This window comes from Lepidochelys kempii, chromosome 1 (genome assembly GCF_965140265.1).
Source record: "Lepidochelys kempii isolate rLepKem1 chromosome 1, rLepKem1.hap2, whole genome shotgun sequence".
In the NCBI taxonomy this organism is placed as follows: Eukaryota; Metazoa; Chordata; order Testudines; family Cheloniidae; genus Lepidochelys; species Lepidochelys kempii.
The window spans coordinates 344,255,690-344,277,904 of NC_133256.1; the positions used below are offsets into that span (position 1 = coordinate 344,255,690).

The 22,215-nt window shown below is 44.5% G+C and overlaps 1 protein-coding gene across 7 annotated transcripts in view; it reads left to right on the plus strand.

The window, feature by feature from the left end:
• The window catches only part of EXOC4 (exocyst complex component 4), a 600,856-nt gene that overhangs the window by 86,250 nt on the left and 492,391 nt on the right, over window positions 1–22,215 (plus strand). For all 7 annotated transcript variants that reach the window (XR_012156857.1, XR_012156858.1, XM_073328862.1 and 4 more), the window contains exon 7: window positions 5,412–5,589. Coding sequence is in view for 5 of the 7 variants with exons in the window: in XM_073328862.1 (XP_073184963.1) it covers window positions 5,412–5,589 (178 nt within the window). In the remaining 2 variants the exon portion in view is untranslated. The remainder of the gene's footprint in view (window positions 1–5,411; window positions 5,590–22,215) is intronic.

Sequence of the window (22,215 nt, forward strand, 5' to 3'; positions counted from 1 at the left end):
CAGCTTTTGACAGCACTAGCCTCTTCTGCATATGCAGAGAGAATATTTTCTTCAGTTTATTCAGTTCTTGACTAGTTCATTCAAAATTGAGAAACTGACTGGGAGTTGAAAAAAAGCTGGCAAGCTTGTTTTCCTCTTCCTACCTCTGAGTAAATAACAGGTGGGAGGAGATGACACCTATTAGTTCTAAAATTTTGAAGGACAGGGTGACCAGAAATAACCAGTTCAATTCACTAATTGCTGTTACTACATCCTTTGGTTAATAAAGCAGTTAATTTTAAATGTAAAACATTTTAATTTAGGTTAGATATTAGGAAAAACTTTCGAACTATAAGGGTATATAAGCTCTGGAATAGGTTTCCAAGGGAGGTTGTGGAATCCCCATCATTGGAGGTTTTTAAAAACAGGTTGAACAAACACCTGTCAGGGATGGTCTAGGTTTATTTGGTCCTGCCACTGTATAGGGGGTTGGACTTAATGACTTCTTGCGGTCTCTTGCAACCCAACATTTTGTGTTTGATAAACTTACTGTTTTCTTATGTATCCAGAATAATTAAGGTTATTTTTATTAGTAAAATAACACCATCTTAAAATGCTGTTTTTGTGCATTTTTAATTAAATCCCTATTTCCATTCAAATGTAGCTTGACACAAATTACAAGTAAAAAATTAATCATCTAGTAAATGAGAAATGCATCATTCTCCATTGTTTAACATAAATTGTACAAATTAGGAATCAAAATCTTAAGATATATATATATATGTGTGTGTGTGTGTGCGTGTGCCTAAAATATATGTTAAGAAATCTAATTGATTAAATAAATGTGTATAGAGAGAGTGTGTCTTCCTGGTTTGCAGAAAAAAGAACCAAATCATGTAAAAACTATATTTAGTTGCAAATCAAGATGTTTTTTTAGTGGTTAGCAACCAGTAAGAATCTGATTCTATGATTTCCCCCCAAAAAAGGTTCTTATTGGTTGCTTTATGCATAAATAAACTATAAATAACTAACAAATAAATAAATAATGTGCAGATGTTATTTAGACTAAAGCCTTCTTTCCACTGCCTTCTCCTCCTCATCCATATCCCAGGGGTTGAACGTTGATGCTTTCCCCTGGTAAACACACACAACACACACGTGCAAAGACCTATTGTAGCAGAAGAGGGCTACTCTCCTCCACACCTTGTATTCCAAAGCTATTTAAGGTACTGTTGCTAACTTGAAAAACAGTGGAAGTTCCCATACAAACAACTTTATTGAAAGTTAAGATTGCTCAAATACATGCAGTCAGTTAACGTAAGGCAACATATACAACTACACATGCCTTACCACCCAAATATCCTAGTTCCCAAATGCGCATACAGACTCCTGGCTTCTATACCAAAAACACCTTGTTCAGTATACACCCATCTTCAAAAGCAGTATTTCTGTTCTACATCATCCCCAGGCTGTCACTTTTACCTGCTACTAATTTGTAGGCATTTCCTAACATTAAAGGTGAAGGGAAAAGCTCCTGGTACCACAAAATGGAATTGCCTTGCAGTACAGGATTTTATATTTTGTTTCATCTGAGAGAGACTAGAGCTGCACATTTCAGATCTGGGTCCAGATTTGAACTTTTCTGGTATTTATAAAGGTGTTTGGGTCCGGGATGTGGTACAGATCAGGGCAACAATGAAGTTCAGTTCAGGATCCAAGCTTTCTAAAGGTCAGAGTTTTTAATCAGGCACTTTGTTTCAGCCCATCTCTATTTTCAGTATAATGTACAGACAAGCCATAGACCTCTTGTACTGTGCTTCTCTACCTTCCTAGACTTGTCATAGAATCATAGAATATCAGGGTTGGAAGAGACCTCAGGAGGTCATCTAGTCCAACCCCCTGCTCAAAGCAGGACCAAGCCCCAACTAAATCATCCCAGCCAGGGCTTTGTCAAGCCTGACCTTAAAAATATCTAAGGAAGGAGATTCCACCAACCCCCTAGGTAACGCATTCCAGTGCTTCACCACCCTCCTAGTGAAAAAGTTTTTCCGAATATCCAACCTAAACCTCCCCCACTGCAACTTGAGACCATTACTCCTTGTTTTGTCATCTCCTACCACTGAGAACAGTCTAGAGCCATCCTCTTTGGAACTCCCTTTCAGGTAGTTGAAAGCAGCTATCAAATCCCCCCTCATTCTTCTCTTGCACAGACTAAACAATCCCAGTTCCCTCAGCCTCTCCTCATAAGTCAAGTGTTCCAGTCCCCTAATGATTTTTGTTGCCCTCCACTGAACTCTTTCCAATTTTTCCACATCCTTCTTGTAGTGTGGGGCCCAAAACTGGACACAGTACTCCAGATGAGGCCTCACCAGTGTTGAATAAAGGGGAGCGATCACGTCCCTCGATCTCCTGGCAATGCCCCTACATATACATCCCAAAATGCCATTGGCTTTCTTGGCAACAAGGGCACACTGTTGACTCATATCCAACTTCTCGTCCACTGTAACCCCTAGGTCCTTTTCTGCAGAACTGCTCCCGAGCCATTCGGTCCCTAGTCCGTAGCGGTGCATGGGATTCTTCCGTCCTAAGTGCAGGACTCTGCACTTGTCCTTGTTGAACCTCATCAGATTTCTTTTGGCCCAATCCTCTAATTTGTCTAGGTCCCTCTGTATCTTATCCCTACCTTCCAGCATATCTACCTCTCTTCCAAGTTTAGTGTCATCTGCAAACTTGCTGAAGGTGCAATCCACACCATCCTCCAGATCATTTATGAAGATATTGAACAAAACCGGCCCCAGGACTGACCCTTGGGGCCCTCCACTTGATACCAGCTGCCAACTAGACATGGAGCCATTGATCACTACCCGTTGAGCCTGACAATCTAGCCAGCTTTCTGTCCACCTTATAGTCCATTCATCCAGCCCATACTTCTTTAACTTGCTGGCAAGAATACTGTGGGAGACCATGTCAAAAGCTTTGCTAAAGTCAAGGAACAACATGTCCACTGCTTTCCCCTCATCCACAGAGCCAGTTATCTCGTCATAGAAGGCAATTAGATTAGTCAGGCATGACTTGTCCTTGGTGAATCCATGCTGACTTCCTGATCACTTTCCTCTCCTCTAAGTGCTTCGGAATTGATTCCTTGTGGACTTGCTCCATGATTTTTCCAGGGACTGAGGTGAGGCTGACTGGCCTGTAGTTCCCAGGATCCTCCTTCTTCCCTTTTTTAAAGATGGGCACTACATTAGCCTTTTTCCAGTCGTCCGGGACTTTCCTCGATAGTCATGAGTTTTCAAGATAGTGGCCAGTGGCTCTGCAATCACATCCGCCAACTCCTTTAGCACTCTCAGATGCAGCACATCCAGCCCCATGGACTTGTGCACGTCCAGCTTTTCTAAATAGTCCTGAACCACTTCTTTCTCCACAGAGGGCTGGTCGCTTCCTCCCCATGCTGTGCTGCCCAGTGCAGCAGTCTGGGAGCTGACCTTGTTTGTGAAGACCGAGGCAAAAAAAGCATTGAGTACATTCGCTTTTTCCACATCCTCTGTCACTAGGTTGCCTCCATCATTCAGTAAGGGGCCCCCACTTTCCTTGACTTTCTTCTTGTTGCTAACATACCTGAAGAAACCCTTCTTGTTACTCTTAACATCTCTTGCTAGCTGCAACTCCAAGTGTGATTTGGCCTTCCTGATTTCACTCCTGCATGCCCAAGCAATATTTTTATACTCTTCCCTGGTCATTTGTCCAATCTTCCACTTCTTGTAAGCCTCTTTTTTGTGTTTAAGATCAGCAAGGATTTCACTGTTAAGCCAAGCTGGTCGCCTGCCATATTTACTATTCTTTCTGCACATCGGGATGGTTTGTCCCTGTAACCTCAATGAGGATTCTTTAAAATACAGCCAGCTCTCCTGGACTCCTTTCCCCCTCGTGTTATTCTCCCAGGGGATCCTGTCCATCAGTTCCCTGAGGGAGTCAAAGTCTGCTTTTCTGAAGTCCAGGGTCCATATTCTGCTGCTCTCCTTTCTTCCCTGTGTCAGGATCTTGAACTCGGCCATCTCATGGTCACTGCCTCCCAGGTTCCCATCCACTTTTGCTTACTAATTCTTCCGTGTTTGTGAGCAGCAGGTCAAGAAGAGCTCTTCCCCTGGTTGGTTCCTCCAGCACTTGTACCAGGAAATTGTCCCCTACACGTTCCAAAAACTTCCTGGATTGTCTGTGCACTGCTGTATTGCTCTCCCAGCAGATATCAGGGTGATTGAAGTCTCCCATGAGAACCAGGGCCTGTGATCTAGTAACTTCTGTGAGTTGCCTGAAGAAAGCCTCATCCACCTCATCCCCCTGGTCCGGTGGTCTATAGCAGACTCCCACCACGACATCACCCTTGTTGCTCGCACTTCTAAACTTAATCCAGAGACACTCAGGTTTTTCTGCAGTTTAATACTTGAGCTGTGAGCAGTCATACTGCTCTCTTACATACAGTGCAACTCCCCCACCTTTTCTGCCTTTCCTGTCCTTCCTGAACAGCTTATATCCATCCATGACAGTACTCCAGTCATGTGAGTTATCCCACCAAGTCTCTGTTATTCCAATCACATCAGTGTGATTGTCCTTTCAGTGTAATCAAAAAGCTTTTCTCCTTAACCATGAGCTCTGTGTTTGACACTGGTAATGTGTATTAGCTGCATACCCCATCTGAGAACTCTGGCAGTTGCCCATGTGGTACTTAAATTAGAGGGATACATTTGAAGGATTACGTTCTATAGTGAGCTATCTGGAATAGACATTTCTGTTGGTAATGTCCTGCTTTTACCTTTTGTGTCTGTGCTGTAAGGTCAAGAGAATGTTTTTGTCCAAGATGGCTAAGTGACATATGTGAGGGGACCACTATCTTTGGGCCTGGGGGTGTTTGTATAACTTCATAACAGCAACAAACTTAATTGACATTTTCTTCTAAATAATATCAGTTGTGGTAAGTCATTGTCTTGTCACACAATAGTTACAGGCTTTTGCAATGGCACATTAATTACAATAATTGGGCAGTAAAGAAGCCATAGGGAACAGCTAATGTGCTGTACACCTAGATGAGGTTCTAGCTATAACACCTTATGTGTAATAATAAAATTTTGATGATTGACACAGCTGATAAGCCCTGATACTTTTGGTTTCTGATCTTTCATGTAGGTTTTTAAATTCTTTCATACTGTTCATCCCATAATCAAAATGTCACGAAACCGTTGAATACCATATTATTTTGAGTCTGTGTGTGTAAGTAAATGAGACTTACCTTCTCTTTCAATTTAAGAGAGGGGAAGAAAACAGATAAGCCCCTACCTCCTGCCTCCCACTATGTCTATCTAAGGTACTTGTATGGCCTTCATTACTATGTTATCAGAATGCTTTATGGTCTTCAATGCGTTTGTCCTTCCTTCTAGTTTACTTCTGGAACTGCTTGAACTTCTCTTTGACAAATTCAATGCTGTAGCGGCTGCTCACTCTGTGGTGCTGGGACATCTTCGGCAGACCGTGGCCTTTCCATCCAGCCTGTATGACGGTGATGTCAAATTGTATGACATGGCAGATGTGTGGGTGAAGATCCAGGATGTCTTGCAGGTAAGGATCTCTCAGTCATGCACTCAGTTTAGACCAGCAATTTTTGCTGACAATTTGCCAGAAAATTCATTCCTATAGAGGCTCAAGAAGCATACATGCTGGAATTTGTCTTTATTGTTGGGTAAGTGTCCGTGTTGTTATAATGGACTGCTGGGTCCCAAAGCACATAAACCCCAGCAATCAACGTCTGTTTTGGCTTCATCTTTATGGTACGTGAAGAGGTGATACAAGTTACCTGCCAAGTTACCAAATGATGTTATCAAAAGCTTTCAAACAGTAACATTTAACTCAGTGTTGTTACCTTATCACATTTTCCTGTCACATGGAGTGTCACAACTGAAACCACCTGTCTCCTTTTGTCAGCATGCCTTCATTGCAGTCAGCTGAGACACTCAGGCTGGAGCTGCTGCCTGCATATTTTCTCTGAAGACTCTTCAACTTTTGTTCTAAATTGTGGTATACTCTGCTGTAAAGGATTATAGAAAGTTCCATGTTTTATTTCATAGACTTAGGGTTGGAAGGGACCTCAGGAGGTCATCTAGTCCAACCTCCTGCTCAAAGCATTTTCTTTGTTGTTCAGTTTAACTGCACAGTGGTGTGTGATAACTGTCTCTACATATATAGGTATGGATAACTGCATACACCACGTGTGACTTATTAAGTAGTTTTGATTGGCTTACCAGCTCTTTGCCAATTAATCTCTTTTCCCCGGGCCTCTTTCTAGCCCTGTAGGCATCTTCAAACAGGCTCTTTATAAAGAATCAGTTTGACCCACACACGTTTCTTTCTCTCCCGATGTGAATTTTAACCCTCCTTCCCTTTGTTATTATACCTGCCCAAACCTCAGGATAGATAATATTCAGCCCCAGGCTAGTGACCGTCACAAATTTTAAAAACCTTGTGCAATTAGAGCTGACTGGAACAGGTTAGTGGCAATGGTTAAGCTTGTGGATGGCAATAGAGTGCCTAGTTCATGCTCTGGCTATGCTATCTTGGCCCTTGAGGGCCAAAAAACCTTTAAGAGCTTTGGCAGTTCTGCCAGTCTCACTCTAGGGAACAGAGGCCCAGGAGTGAGAATCTTGCACAATGTTATTGCCAGAGAAGCAGAATTACAAGGCAAGTAATTTTCCCTTATCGGCAAGAGTTGGTGATGGTTGCATCCCTCATAAATGGTGAACTATAAAATTGAGAAAACCTTTATACTCTCCCCAACCGAGTGTGTCTCCTCCGTGACAGAAGAATCAAGTGAGAGAGCTTTAAACTTTGTTATTGGGACTGTTTCTTGTCATCTACTACCTGTGATGCTTAGTTGCTATAAGCCTGACTGTTCAGAGCTCAGAGGGAGCCATAACACCCTCCAGAAATGACCTAAAATAGCTTTTCTGCACATAAAAATGACAGCAATTCAAACTCCATAGTCTTGTGCCCATCTGGGGCTGGAAATAAGTGCTGGATCGTCATGGGAAGCTGGGAGTCTTCCCTATTTCTGTTTGTAGAGAGCTCCTATTTATTGCACTGCAGGGTCACAAGCATTGGTGGCTAGGTGCACTCCAGTGGGTGTGTGGGAGGAGCCTCTTTTATGAGGCCCCACTCTCCAGTGTGTGTGTGTGTGGAGTGGGGGAGGTCACTGTCTTTATCTCAGCCTCCTATGGAGGGGAGGCCCCTAAGGTGGGGTTAGAAAGCGAGTCCTCCCCATACTCAGCAGCAGTTCCTGCCCCGCAGGCCGGGCCCATATCCCCTCCCTGGCCCATTGGCTTTTGCTGCTCGCAGCTGAAGGGCTTGACTCTGCACTTTTCAAGCAGGCAAGACTCATGTTGTCTTCAAAGGGACTCTTCTGCTATTAGAGTAGGATGAGAGATGATGGTTTAAAACCCCTTTTAAGATATATATCATTTAGTTTATTTTAAGTATCTGGCGTATCAGTTCTCATTTGTAAAGTTTTGAACAACATGGTGAGGTCTGGAAAACTTTCTTTCATCCCTGCTAAAAAAACTGAAAAGTTTCTTTCCTCTGGGCACATCATACACAAGGCCATTCTTAACAACTTCTTGGAGCTCAGGTCAAACATTAGTCAGAGCTGCTTGGCAGTGGTGTCCTTGACATTCATTTTAGTTGTCACTGTTTTTAATTTAATGCCAAAGGAAACCAGGTAAAATGTGGCATATAAAAAGAGTGGGAGATAAGATGGTTTGTTTGGTGGTGGTGGGGAAGATGGGGGTGGGAAGGATAAATAACTCCCTGTGATCTAGCCTCCCAGTTGGCCTTGTGGTAGTTTGTGTGCAGAGCCTGAAGACAGCTGGTTAGAGGCAGGGAGCCTAGTCCCCTGAGGGGACTACAAGTTTCAGGCAGTGTTGACTGGGTTGTGCACACGGGGTGGCCTGGAGCGGAGCAGAATTGGCAGGCTGAGAAAGTGCAGTGGTTATTTCTGACATGCTGGAGCGTAGCGATGTCCTGTATTTCATCTGTTGGAGCAACACTCTAGACTGCTCCTGAAGCTCTATGCCCCAGCGGCAGAGATAGACATGGAGGGAGGGGGAGTTAGGCCCCCTCCCCCAAGCCACCTGCTATTTATGTTCATAAGATAGTGGACTTTAAAGTTGACACTTTTAGGTATAGAAAACCTTTACTGGCCTATAACTAAATTGTGTCCATTCTGGTTCTTGAACAGCAATAATTTAAGGACTGAAATTCCACATTTTTGTGAGGAAGAAGAGGAAACATTTCTTTGGCAGCTTGTTTTTAAAAAAATCAGTGTATGTTTCAATGTGTTCAGGTGTTAGGAAGGATGGAAGAAATTGTGAGAAGATGGATTAGTGGCAGAAGTGAAGTCAGGTGATGCAGTCAAAGATGAATGAAATATATTAATGCCTATGCAGTGTGTCCCATGCCTCTACAATTTTTCACATGGATAACATGTCCTCTAATAGTGTGTGTGCATGTGTAATATATTATGAAGTAGCTGTTTTTCTAGCAGCATGCATACATACATACATTTGTGTGTATATGTTGGGGGTGGAGAGGCACCCTTGTGAAAAATGTAAGACGGTATTAATTTTTTTCTATCAGCTCAAATGACCTGACTTATTTTTCCTGTAGATGTCTGAATGTTTCCCAGTAATATTCACTGTTAGTGCTCGATTCTGTTGTAACCCATGTGCCTAATAGGGAGATATCTCTTTAAGAGACCTATTGGTGGGAGGCAGGAGTGAGTTGTGTCTGAGTCATTGTTGCTAGGCAGATTTAGCACCCCACATCCAGAAGCTTCTGGAATTGGGTGTGGTAGTTTCGGGTATGCTCCGATAGGTTCCCTGTTACTGGCATCACACTCCATGAGGGCAAGCGGTCAGGGTAGCTGCTTTGCAGGGGGCCATGTGCCCTGGGTGAGTTGGGAGAAGCTGAGCCCAGGAGCAGAAAGCAGGCTGTCGTCCCTAACTCTGAAGCATTTTGCAGCAGTTTTTTTTATATCTATATACTTAATGGAGTGATGGGTTAATCAGTTAGCTGGCTGGCTAACAGTGATTTCAGCAGAGGAAGAGTCTGCATGGATTCCAACTGAAGATTTCTACAAGCAAGTGGAGGGAAGATGTTGTTGTTTTAGACTCAGCAGACTGTATAGATTTGGTGATCAAAGACTGAGACTTAGGTGAACTGAACCTAAGTTTTTGGGAATTCTCTGTTACTTCTCACTGTGGTTCTGTGGGGACTAAACTGTTCAGATTTTAATTTTTCTTTATTTATGTTTATATATGACTGTGAAGATAATGCCTGTGGATTATAAAATACCATATTATGCTGTAAAAATTAGATAATTATTTATCATAAAATTTTATAAAGTTGTTTAATTAAATTCATTTTTTAGTTCCTTTTGGGACTTGAATGTGGGGAGTTTGAGCCTGTGCAATCCTTGCTGAAAATCCTTAGTAGAGACTGAACTCTGGGTCTCCAGCTACTTTTCTATGGGAGTTGGGGTTTTTTTTTAGCACTGGAGAAGAGCAACGAAGTGTACTCTAGTCTAGCCCACCCAAAGGTTACACTATTATGTTACTCCTGGGGGCATTCTGTGCGGAATAAAATAAAAATCCTGAGCACAATATTTTAAAATTCAACAAGATTCTGCAATTTTTATTTGTCAAAATAACACTAAGTTATCACTCTAGTTCCAATTATTTTGGTAATTTATTTCAAAATACCTGTCAGCAAGTATGTCTGTAAAAATACAGACACACACAAAAATTCTCCCAGGAGTAGAGATTTAAAGAAACCTCACCTCTATGACAACCCAGTTCCTGTTTCTCTGCCCCATTTCCCTCCAGAGCCCAGCCAGGGGGCCAGACACCCACAACCCCTCCCTCCCCCAGAGCCCAGATACCCCTCACCCCGACAGCCAAGCTGCAGTCCCCCCCCTCCCCCCCGGCCCAGATACCCACACCCTCTGGCCCTTCAGAGTAACACCAGCATTTAGTTAGATCCTGCTGAAATGTCACCTGTCTGATATGCCAGTCATCTTGTCAGCTGTGTGCTATCAGGGTGTGCAATGCCATGCTGCACTAGAAAACCAAGAAACATCACGACTCTACATCTTTTGAATTGGAGAGTGCCTGTTGGGTCAGGTATCCTGCCTCCAGGTAAAGTCTTTACCAGATTTCTTCTTTTTGTGATATTAATAACTCTCCATTTGCTCCATCCAAGGTTCTCAATGTCCAGGACCTGTGGATCCCCCTCTTAGGCTGGGGGGGCATCCGTTAGCAGTGGATGGGCTTCGCCCGCCTGCTTCCCGGATCCCAATAGGATCCAAGGTTCTCAAGATGCATTACAAACATCAAAAAGAAGAGGAGTACTTGTGGCACCTTGGAGACTAACAAATTTATTAGAGCATAAGCTTTCGTGAGCTACAGCCTACCTACTTCATCGGATGCATAGAATGGAACATATGCATCCGATGAAGTGGGTTGTAGCCCACGAAAGCTTATGCTTTAATAAATGTGTTAGTCTCTAAGCTGCCACATGTACTCTTGTTCTTTTTGTGGATACAGACTAACATGGTTGCTACTCTGATACAAACATCAAGTAGTTTAGTTGGCAAAACCTGCATGAAATATTTTATAGGTGGGGAAACTGAGATGCAGAGAGATGAAGTGATTGGCCAAATGCACAAAAGAAGTCTTTCAAAACAGAATCCATACCTACTGTCTGCCAGTCCTGTGTCTTTAAGAAAAAGACAATCCTTCTGCACTTTAATCTGTTGTATTATTTCATAGCTGGGGATCGCAGAAAAGTTAAATTGTAAAAAGTGTGCTCCCTCCAGTATGTACATATCTTTTTCCGATACTTATCTGTAGTCATCCTGTTATACATAGGAGGGAAGTATGGGTTAGTGATTAGTGCAGGAGATTGAGGATAGGGGAAGACATCTTCACTGCTGAGTTACTCCAGAGTTAGACTAGTGATTGGCACCCAAGTTTGAGTGCCTGTGTGTGAGGAGCCACACTGCAAAATCATACCCGAGTTACTGATTCCTCACATGTCCGTTAATGGCACTCTGTGCTTCAGTAAGCTGAGAGCCACTGATTCTTTCCCAGTGAATTCTGGGAGAACCTTTCTGTCTTTCTGGGCACACAGAGGGAATTGTGGGAATGTATTGGAAGACAGTCAGCACTCAGATGACTTAGCCTGCATCCTCCTCTCTGTGAGGTGGATGGGTTACCAGCATGAATTAAAGCAGCACCTGAGCTTTAACCTATGCCCCCATCTTGTTATACCAATAAAATAAAAACCAGCAGGATCTTAAAGGGGAAAAGGCAGAATGCCACATTAATTGTGACTACAGAAAGAATCATAGTAAACAGTTAGTTATAGCTATAATACATACACAGGTTCTGCAAGGTTGTTATCATAATTACCAGCTTTAGAGTTGCTCATGTCAAGCCACTGGCCAGGTGGCCTGGACACGAGGAGGGAGCAGGGCCTAGTCAGATGCTCATCTGATGCTCCTGGAAGTTGGTTTGCAGAATTAGACCCAAAAGTTCTCAGTTTCTAGAGTCCATTTTTATAGGAATTTATTCCTACGCCAGTCTATGGGAATTGCTTCATCATGCTGTTGCTGAATCAATCAGCAGATGGCACATTCCTGACGGCTCCGTGCTGCCAGATGTTATCTTGTTCTTCGGTTCTCCCATCCTTGAGGCTGTTGGGTGGATTCCAGTCTGCCCTCCGGGGGTCCTTTTAATACCTCGCAAGCTGAGCAAATTGGGCCTGATCAGTATTTGGATGGGAGACTTCCAGGGAAAATCTAGAAGATAGAGGAAGAAGTACTAGCAGATCAACAGGTGGTGGTGGTATTTATTTGGATTCTCTTCTGCTCAATAGTACTAAAAATTCCACAGTATGGTGTTTGGGGTGCATTTTGCTTCTACTGGTGCCCTGTTTTTCAGAATTATAATACAAAAATCCTGGCCATGTTTGATCATTAAATATTGCCTGGCACGCTTTATAAGCCGGTACGAAACTGCAGAAAAACCTGAGTGTCTCTGGATTAAGTTTAGAAGTGTGTGCAACAAGAGTGATGTAGTGGTGGGAGTCTGCTATAGACCACCGGACCAGGGGGATGAGGTGGATGAGGCTTTCTTCCGGCAGCTCACGGAAGCTACTAGATCGCATGCCCTGATTCTCATGGGTGACTTTAATTTTCCTGATATCTGCTGGGAGAGCAATACAGCGGTGCATAGACAATCCAGGAAGTTTTTGGAAAGCGTAGGGGACAATTTCCTGGCGCAAGTGCTAGAGGAGCCAACTAGGGGGGGTGCTTTTCTTGACCTGGTGCTCACAAACCGGGTAGAATTAGTGGGGGAAGCAAAAGTGGATGGGAATCTGGGAGGCAGTGACCATGAGTTGGTTGAGTTCAGGATCCTGACGCAGGGAACAAAGGTAAGCAGCAGGATACGGACCCTGGACTTCAGGAAAGCAGACTTCGACTCCCTCAGGGAACGGATGGCCAAGATCCCCTGGGGGACTAACTTGAAGGGGAAAGGAGTCCAGGAGAGCTGGCTGTATTTCAAGGAATCCCTGTTGAGGTTACAGGGACAAACCATCCCGATGAGTCGAAAGAATAGTAAATATGGCAGGCGACCAACTTGGCTTAATGGTGAAATCCTAGCGGATCTTAAACATAAAAAAGAAGCTTACAAGAAGTGGAAGGTTGGACATATGACCAGGGAAGAGTATAAAAATATTGCTCGGGCATGTAGGAATGTTATCAGGAGGGCCAAATCGCACCTGGAGCTGCAGCTAGCCAGAGATGTCAAGAGTAACAAGAAGGGTTTCTTCAGGTATGTTGGCAACAAGAAGAAAGCCAAGGAATGTGTGGGCCCCTTACTGAATGAGGGTGGCAACCTAGTGACAGAGGATGTGGAAAAAGCTAATGTACTCAATGCTTTTTTTGCCTCTGTTTTCACTAACAAGGTCAGCTCCCAGACTGCTGCGCTGGGCATCACAAAATGCGGAAGAGATGGCCAGCCCTCTGTGGAGATAGAGGCGGTTAGGGACTATTTAGAAAAGCTGGACGTGCACAAGTCCATGGGGCCGGACGAGTTGCATCCGAGAGTGCTGAAGGAATTGGCGGCTGTGATTGCAGAGCCACTGGCCATTATCTTTGAAAACTCGTGGCGAACCGGGGAAGTCCCGGATGACTGGAAAAAGGCTAATGTAGTGCCAATCTTTAAAAAAGGGAAGAAGGAAGATCCTGGGAACTACAGGCCAGTCAGCCTCACCTCAGTCCCTGGAAAAATCATGGAGCAGGTCCTCAAAGAATCAATCCTGAAGCACTTGCATGAGAGGAAAGTGATCAGGAACAGCCAGCATGGATTCACCAAGGGAAGGTCATGCCTGACTAATCTAATCGCCTTTTATGATGAGATTACTGGTTCTGTGGATGAAGGGAAAGCAGTGGATGTATTGTTTCTTGACTTTAGCAAAGCTTTTGACACGGTCTCCCATAGTATTCTTGTCAGCAAGTTAAGGAAGTATGGGCTGGATGAATGCACTATAAGGTGGGTAGAAAGCTGGCTAAATTGTCGGGCTCAACGGGTAGTGATCAATGGCTCCATGTCTAGTTGGCAGCCGGTATCAAGTGGAGTGCCCCAAGGGTCGGTCCTGGGGCCGGTTTTATTCAATATCTTCATAAATGATCTGGAGGATGGTGTGGATTGCACTCTCAGCAAATTTGCGGATGATACTAAACTGGGAGGAGTGGTAGATACGCTGGAGGGGAGGGATAGGATACAGAAGGACCTAGACCAATTGGAAGATTGGGCCAAAAGGAATCTGATGAGGTTCAATAAGGATAAGTGCAGGGTCCTGCACTTAGGACGGAAGAACCCAATGCACAGCTACAGACTAGGGACTGAATGGCTAGGCAGCAGTTCTGCAGAAAAGGACCTAGGGGTGACAGTGGACGAGAAGCTGGATATGAGTCAGCAGTGTGCCCTTGTTGCCAAGAAGGCCAATGGCAAAAATGATTAGGGGACTGGAACACATGAGTTATGAGGAGAGGCTGAGGGAGCTGGGATTGTTTAGCCTGCAGAAGAGAAGAATGAGGGGGGATTTGATAGCTGCTTTCAACTACCTGAAAGGGGGTTCCAAAGAGGATGGCTCTAGACTGTTCTCAATGGTAGCAGATGACAGAACGAGGAGTAATGGTCTCAAGTTGCAGTGGGGGAGGTTTAGATTGGATATTAGGAAAAACTTTTTCACTAAGAGGGTGGTGAAACACTGGAATGCGTTACCTAGGGAGGTGGTAGAATCTCCTTCCTTAGAGGTTTTTAAGGTCAGGCTTGACAAAGCCCTGGCTGGGATGATTTAACTGGGAATTGGTCCTGCTTTGAGCAGGGGGTTGGACTAGATGACCTTCTGGGGTCCCTTCCAACCCTGATATTCTATGATTCTATGATTCTATAAGGGTACGGGTGCTAATCCTTGGGCCCTGGGAAAATTTCAGTGTGTTATAACACTTTGCCAGATAGAATTCTCCTTGCAGTTTTAGTTATATGTTGTTCTTCACTTTCTGTTCTAAACTGTGGAGCAGCTTAGAAACACCTGCCAGGGATCATAGAATATCAGGATTGGAAGGGGCCTCAGGAGGTCATCTAGTCCAATCCCCTGCTCAAAGCAGGACCAATCCCCCATTTTTGCCCCAAATCCCTAAATGGCCCCCTTAAGGATTGAACTCACAACTCTGGGTTTAGCAGGCCAATGCTCAAACCACTGAGCTATCCCTTCCCCTGATAGCTCTATGTTAACTTGGTTGATCTGTGTTAACTTGGTTTTGCCTTAAGATTGTTTTTTATCTGCACTGTGCTTATAAAAAGAAAAAAGGGAAACAAAAACCATCATTTTACCTCAGTTTTGGCAGCACCTCAGTGGCAAGTGATTGATGCTTATAGGTTAAAATCCAAATTCTTCCTTGGATGCAAGTAGCAGGTGTAATGGGATACCTCGATGAGACTTGCTACAGACTCAGATTGCAGAATTTTGCCTTCCAGTTTGTAAAGCACTCTAGATGTCTTTCAGGTGAAAGGGACTATATAAATCTAAAATCAGTATAAAACTCCTTTATACTTGTTGAGAACCGTGCTAATATCAGTGATGTTGGTGCACAATCTAAGCATTAAACAAAAAACTCATTAATTTTAAGCTCCATTAGAGATGCAAGGAAAAAAAACACGTTTGCCAAATGGAAAAGGGCTAAATTGGTAGAAGAAAAATTTTAATTTCAAGCTTCAAAAGAGTACAACAATTAATGGGAGCATTTAAAAAAAAAAAGAGAACTACTTGATGGGTATCCTTTTAAAATTAATGCAAAAAATAAGGAAAGAAGAGAGAGAAACCCCCCAGTAATAAAAAATTGCCATAATTAGAAAAAAAAAATTACAGTGAGGCCTAGTGGCTACAGGTAAGATTAGAGCCCCATTGTGCTAGGCCCCGTATAGACCCATGGTAAGAGACAATCCCTGCCCTGAAGATTTTACAGTCTCAAAAGCAAAGATAGACAAAAGGTGGGAGGGGAAACAGAGGCACAGAGAGGTGAACTTACTTTTCCAGGGTCACATAGGCAAGAGCAGAGACTAAAATCAGTGTTTCCTGACAGGGCCATCTCTACCCATACACAAAGTACGCAGCTGAGTAGGGCACCAGGAAATTTGGGGCACGACATTTCCAGGTGCCCAATGTAGCTGCTCCAGCCCCTGCCCTGCCTCTTCCTCATGGTCCCTGCCCCTGTCCCAAGGCCCCCACCCCCACTCCCCTGAGGACTGCAGCAGGGCTGGCCCTGCACTCACTGGCGGCGGGAAGTACAGCGGCCTGGCCCTAGCTGCGCTGCCAGTGAGCGCTGGGGGGTGGTTCCCCTCTCCCCCCAAGCCAGCTCCCCCCACCCGCTCTGTGGAGGCCTGGCCCCCTCCCCCTGTGAGGGGCGGGGGAGTGGCTGCGTAGGGCCCCAGAATAGCTAGGGACTGCCCTGTTTCCTGAATCCCAATCCAGCTCCCTACTCAGTGGACCACAACATTTTGTAGTAACAGATGGCTTCTAAGAGCAGGTGGACCAAATTTTCTTTTGTAGCTGTTGTTCAGAATGCATCATCTTGAAGTTTCTCCCAACAATTTTAAGATTATGAAGCATCTGTTTCCCATTAGTGCTTTTGAGGAGCAGACTGAAGTGTTTTTCCCAGTGAGATTGTGAAGTGGTTAGTGCACTTTAAATCAAGTTTGCATTTCAAACTGCCAACACTACTATTTTTGTTCTGAATAAGTGGTGTATACAAATGTATAAAAAGAAAGGGTGGTAAGCCTGAAAATCACTTCTGAGCTCTTGTCTTCTGGAACGATTACTCAGTGGGAGACTATAGAAGAGATTAAACAGTATCTGCAATTAAGTGGAAAAAATCCCTGCCTTAAACTGATTCCCCAAACTCTTGAAAATCCCATCAGTTAGGTTCATTGTTTGCTATTCTGATTCTTATCAGCATCCTCTGCTCTTCACCTTTGCAACCAGATCAGCCAACTAGAATTAGGCGAGACTGTGAGTAGTTCATCAGCAATGTGGGCAAGGTTTATACTGGCATAAAACCACACTTTTTTTTTTTGATGCGCTGAGCTTATTCACACTGCGTTTGTGTGAGCAGCTTTAGAGGCAGTGAGACATACACTTACCAGCATCATAAAAAGTACTATGGATGAGAAAAGACCAGATGCTCATCATGTCCACACTGCAAGAGATCTAATCTTTCAGCAGTGCATGTGTGATTCATGCAGTAAACTCCTACTAATGATAGAGGGCTGCTGATACCCCAGGGAAAAGTCTGAAAACTATTGTATTTCAAAACCTTTCTGCTGCCATGTTGTACATTTTTTTGTATTTTTCCATTGTTATTTAGTATGCCTGACATTTACATGACAATAGGATAGGGACTTTCTTTTCTGTGTTCACCTGCTCCTGGTGTTTATTCCTGACCCAAAATCCTAATCCTCTGTATTTCTTTGACACTGCATGTTTCTTCAGGAACCATGTGTGAAGTTGGAAACTACAGGGCTACATTGCTTAAAAGCCTTTTAAAAATTCCCTTCTACCAAGAATTCTTGTTCTCCTTACTTGTACCCTGTCCTGACCTGATCATATTTGCAGGAGAATTATTAGAAACCGTAGATCCTGGACTAGGTTCTCTGTTAGGATTGCTTTGTATTGCCAGAACAGCACAAAGCAGCTGTAGTGTACCCATGAATTGAACTTTGTACCTTTTTTCTTTTCAATAAAATGATACATCTTTGAATTTAGTGTTGGTGAAAGGTGCTGGCCTGACAGCCTTAGAGATTGAAGACATCTTTGTATAGGTTGGGTAGCAGAAATTCAAGGCTTTTTCTCCTTCATTCCATTGGTGTGCTTCAACAGTCGCCTAGAAGGGATCACCTCTACCAGGAGAAGAGGGAGTCCAGTCTACACGGCTTAGTCACTTATTGACTGCTTTTGCGAGCCTGCCATTTGTGGAGGAAGATTTTGGTACATGGACACCTGAAACTGGACCGGAGCTCACCAATTCACTTCGCACAAGCCAGCAAACAACTTGAAGATACTGTTTTTATGCAAATCGCCTTCACTAATAAAGAATGAGAGAGAAGAAATATGTAGACAGTAGGGGAGAGAAGCTAAACATCCCATTCAAGATGTTTAAAGGAAGTTTTCATGAGCAGATTATTTGCTATATGTATCATGGGAATTAGCCATGCCAAGCCCCTTTGCATTGATAACCCAATCTGTGTCCACATTATCTTGCTTTCTCATTATAATATTTGTATCATGCTGTTCATTTTCAAAATGTTTTATAGTCACCATCTAATTCTAACAACTCTCCAAGGAGTTGGATCTTATCTTCATTTTACAGATGGGGAAACTTAGTGAGCTTCAGACCAAAATTTTCAGACATGTCCACTCCTTTTAGGTGTCTGTTTTTTTTGGTGTTCATTTTTGAGATACCCAGAGCTAGTTGTCTGGGATGAGGAGTATCTTCAGCTTCCATTGACTTAGAAGTGTTTAAAAGATGGAATTGACCTATTTGGTGCTTCTTAGTAACCTCATCCACGTATTTTATTCTTTGTTCCAAGTGGTTTCACCTATGCTAGAAGTTCTCAGACTTTTATATAATTTAGACCATATCTTAACTGAGAGAAAGCGTTATGGGCACCTTCCCCCGCCACTAATCCTGAGGGAATTCTGCAACAAAACAAATAAAATTTCTGTGCACAATATTTTAAATTTGTGCAAATTTCATTTATCAATAAATGTGGAGGCTACAGCGTGGCAGTGGGGAGCACAGGCCAGTGGCTGCATGGAGGTGGGAGATGGCCCTGAAGCCTTCCCCCTCCCTGCACCCCCAAGACATGGACTCGGGGGTGAGGCTGCACCTGACCCTGACACAGTGCAAGGGCTGGGCCTTCCCCAGAAACATCCCGGGGCTCTGCCCCTCTGCGCCATGGGCACCAGGTGTTGGGCAGGCAGACTCAGCCCAGCAGGATCCAAGTGTGGAGGGGCTAAGTGTGGGGGGATCTAGGTGTAGCGTGAGAGAGTTCTGTGTGGGGCAATCTGGGTGTGGGTGGCTCAGTTGGGGGGTCTGGTTGTAAAGGGGATTTGGATGCATAGGGGCTCATTGGTGGGTTCTGGGTGCAAGGGCAATGGGACTGGGTGGTGAAACACTGGAATGCGTTACCTAGGGAGGTGGTAGAATCTCCTTCCTTAGAGGTTTTTAAGGTCAGGCTTGACAAAGCCCTGGCTGGGATGATTTAACTGGGAATTGGTCCTGCTTTGAGCAGGGGTTTGGACTAGATGACCTTCTGGGGTCCCTTCCAACCCTGATATTCTATGATTCTATGATTCTATGACTGTGCCAGGAGGTCCAGGGGAAGGTGGCTGGGGTTCAGTGGGGTGGGTCTAGGTGCAGGAGTGGTTGTCTGGTTGCATGGAGGTGGGGCTTGGCAGGAGGGTAGTCTGGGTGCAGGGGTGGGTGTCTGTTGGGGCCCAGATGCAGGGGGATGGGTCTCGGTGGGGTGGGGATTTAGGTGTGGGGGGCTCGGTGGAGGGTTCTGGGTGCGAGGGGTGAGGCCTGGTAGGTGGGGTCTGGGTATGAGGGGGTCGAGATGCACAGGGATTGGGTGGACTGAAGAGCAGCTCCCCTCACAGTGACTCCACCCCCACCCTGACTGAGGAGTGATGGGGGCAAGAAGTGCATGGCAGGGAGATTTGGAGCTTCCTGCAGCTGGGGGAAGGGATCCTGGGGGTTCCTGGCCTCTCCATGCAGGGTAAGTGTGCTCCTACCTCATCCCCAGCTCAGCCGGGACTAGAAGGGTAGGAGCCACTGATGGGGGGCAGGGGAGGGCCAGATGCAGGGGAGGGGGGGCTTGGTGGGAGCAGCCTGGTGCGACAGGGTGGGGCTTGGTGGAGTGGGGTTCAGGTGCAGGGGGCTAAGTGGGGGGGTTCTGGGTACAAGGAGGCTTGGGCTGGCGGCGGTCTGTGGGTATGGGGTGGGGTCCGGATGTACAGAGGTTGAGCGGACAGGGGGGTGGGTCTGGCCTGGGCGTCCCTAGCCTCCTACCCCCCCGCAGTGATTTACTTTTCTGCCGGCTATTCTGGGTGCCTGAAAGGCCATGCCTGCACTGCTCGGGAGGGGCATGTGACTCCTCTTGCAGCTTCCCCCTCAGAAAGTCATTTTTCTGCAGGGAAGCAAAGAAATCTGCAGGGAACGTGAATTCTGCTCCTTTGCAGTGGCACAGAATTCCCCCAGGAATACACCTCATATGTAATTATGCAGATCACCTCCCCTCCCATTCAGAATCACACAACATTCCTGTGTCAGCTACAGCAAGTAGGAGTAGTATATCGAGAATATTTAATATACTTTTAGCTGTTTCAATGTGGAAATGAGGAAAACCAGAACCATCTGACTAGCCAGCTGTTTGTTGACCACGACCAAATACCGAGTATACCTCTGGTGATCCACAGACTCCAGTTGAAGAACCTTTGTCTTACACACCTTTATTCTAGCTGCCCAAACCCTAGTCTTTAGATGGAAGCAGTGCTGCTCTCCATGCAGTGGTTGAGAATATGTTGACACTAGCCTTGTAAACCTGTTTTTATTAGTTTATAACTCATTCGTAAAAAAAACTAAAAAAACCCATGCTTTGGGCTCAAGTTTGGCAAATAAGACCTCAGCATGGGAGAAATTGATATATAACCAATTAAAATTGCTCTCTTTTCATTTTATAAAATCAATATAAATATAGGGAGGCAAAAGACATTAAACCTGGTTATACAGCAAGAGATATGAAAAATAGAGAGGTTAGTTCACAACAGCATTTTATATGTTTAAGAAAATATTATACTGAAATGGACTTGTCTCTGTCAGTAACTGCGTGGACTTATTGAACAATTACTGACTGAGGAAATATCTGTTAGCTATTATCTTCAAAAACTCGTGGAAGACTGGAGAAGTTTCAGAGGACTGGCAGAGGGCCAATATAGTACCAATCTATAAAAAGGGGAATAAAGGCAACAGCCCGGTCAGCTTAACTTGGTACCTAGAAAAATGAAGGAGCAAATAAGCAATGAATTTGCAAACAAAAAAAGAAGATAATAAGGTGATAAGTAACAGTCAACATGGATTTGTCAAGAAGACATCGTGTCAAACCAACCTAATACATTTCTTTGATAGTGTAACAAGCCTTGTGGATAGTGGGGAAGCGGTAGTTGTGGTGTATGTTGAATTTAGTAAGGCTTTTGATACTGCCCTGCATGACCTTCTCATAAACAAACTAGAGAAGTACAGCCTAGATGGAGCTATTATAGGGTGGGTGCATAACTGGTGTTGGAAAACTTTTCCAAGAGAGTAGTTATCAGTAAGGCTAAGATTTAGTCACTGGTATTTTTTGTAAAAGTCATGGAGAGGTAACGGGCGATAAATAAAAAATTGACGGCCTGTGAATCTGTCCATGACTTTTACTAAAAATACTCATGACTAAATCTCTACTTCTGGGGTCCTGCTGCTCCGGGCCCCTGCTTGGGAGAGCCTTGCTCCAGTGCTGGAAGTTGACTTCCCCCTAGCCGCTGCTCCTGGGGGCTGCGCTCTGGACATCCTCCAGGCGCCCCTGGGACCGCTGCTGCTCGGGTGCTCCCTGGAGCGAGCCACACCAGCCACTGTCCCAGTGCCAGCTGCTTGGGGCCACCTGTGCAGCCACCAGGACCACTGCTCAGGTGCTCCCTGGGGCCGCATGAACAGCGGCTGGTGCAGCTAGCCCTGGGGACTGCCGGAGCAGCTGGCCCCAGGTTGCTCCAGCAGTGGAAATGCGTGACTTCCGTGATCTCCATGAAAGAATCACAGCCTTTGTTATCAGTGGTTCACAGTCAAGCTGGAAGGATATATCGAGTGGCATCCCACAGGGATCGGTCCTGGGTCTGCTTGTGTTCAGTATCTTCATAAATGATATAGATAATGGCATAAAGAGTACACATATAAAGTTTGTGGATGATACCAAGCTGGGAGGCGTTGCAAGTTCTTTGGAGGATAGGATTAAAATTCAAAGTAATCTGGACAAACTGCAGAAATTGTCTGAAATAAATAGGATGAAATTCCATAAGGACAAAGGCAAAGTACTCCACTTAGGAAGGAAAAACAATTGCACACACATGAAATAGGAAATGACTGCCTAGGAAGGAGTAGTGCAAAAAATGGATCTCAGGGTTATAGTGGATCGCAAGCTAAATATGAGTCAACAGTGTAACACTATTGCAAAAAGAGCAATCATTATTCTGGGATATATTAGCCGGAGTGTCGTAAGCAAGACACAGAAGTAATTATTCCTCTCTACTCTGCACTGATAAGGCCTCAACTGCAGTATTGTGTCCAGTTCTGGGTGCCACATTGCAGGAAAGATTTGAACAAATTGGAGAAAGTTCAGAGGAGAGCAAGGAAAATGATTAAAGGTCTACAAAACATGACCTATGAGGAAAGATTGAAAAAACTGCATTTGTTTAGTCTAGAGAAGAGAAGACTGAGGGGGGACGTAACGGTTTTCAAGTATATAAAAGGTTGTTACA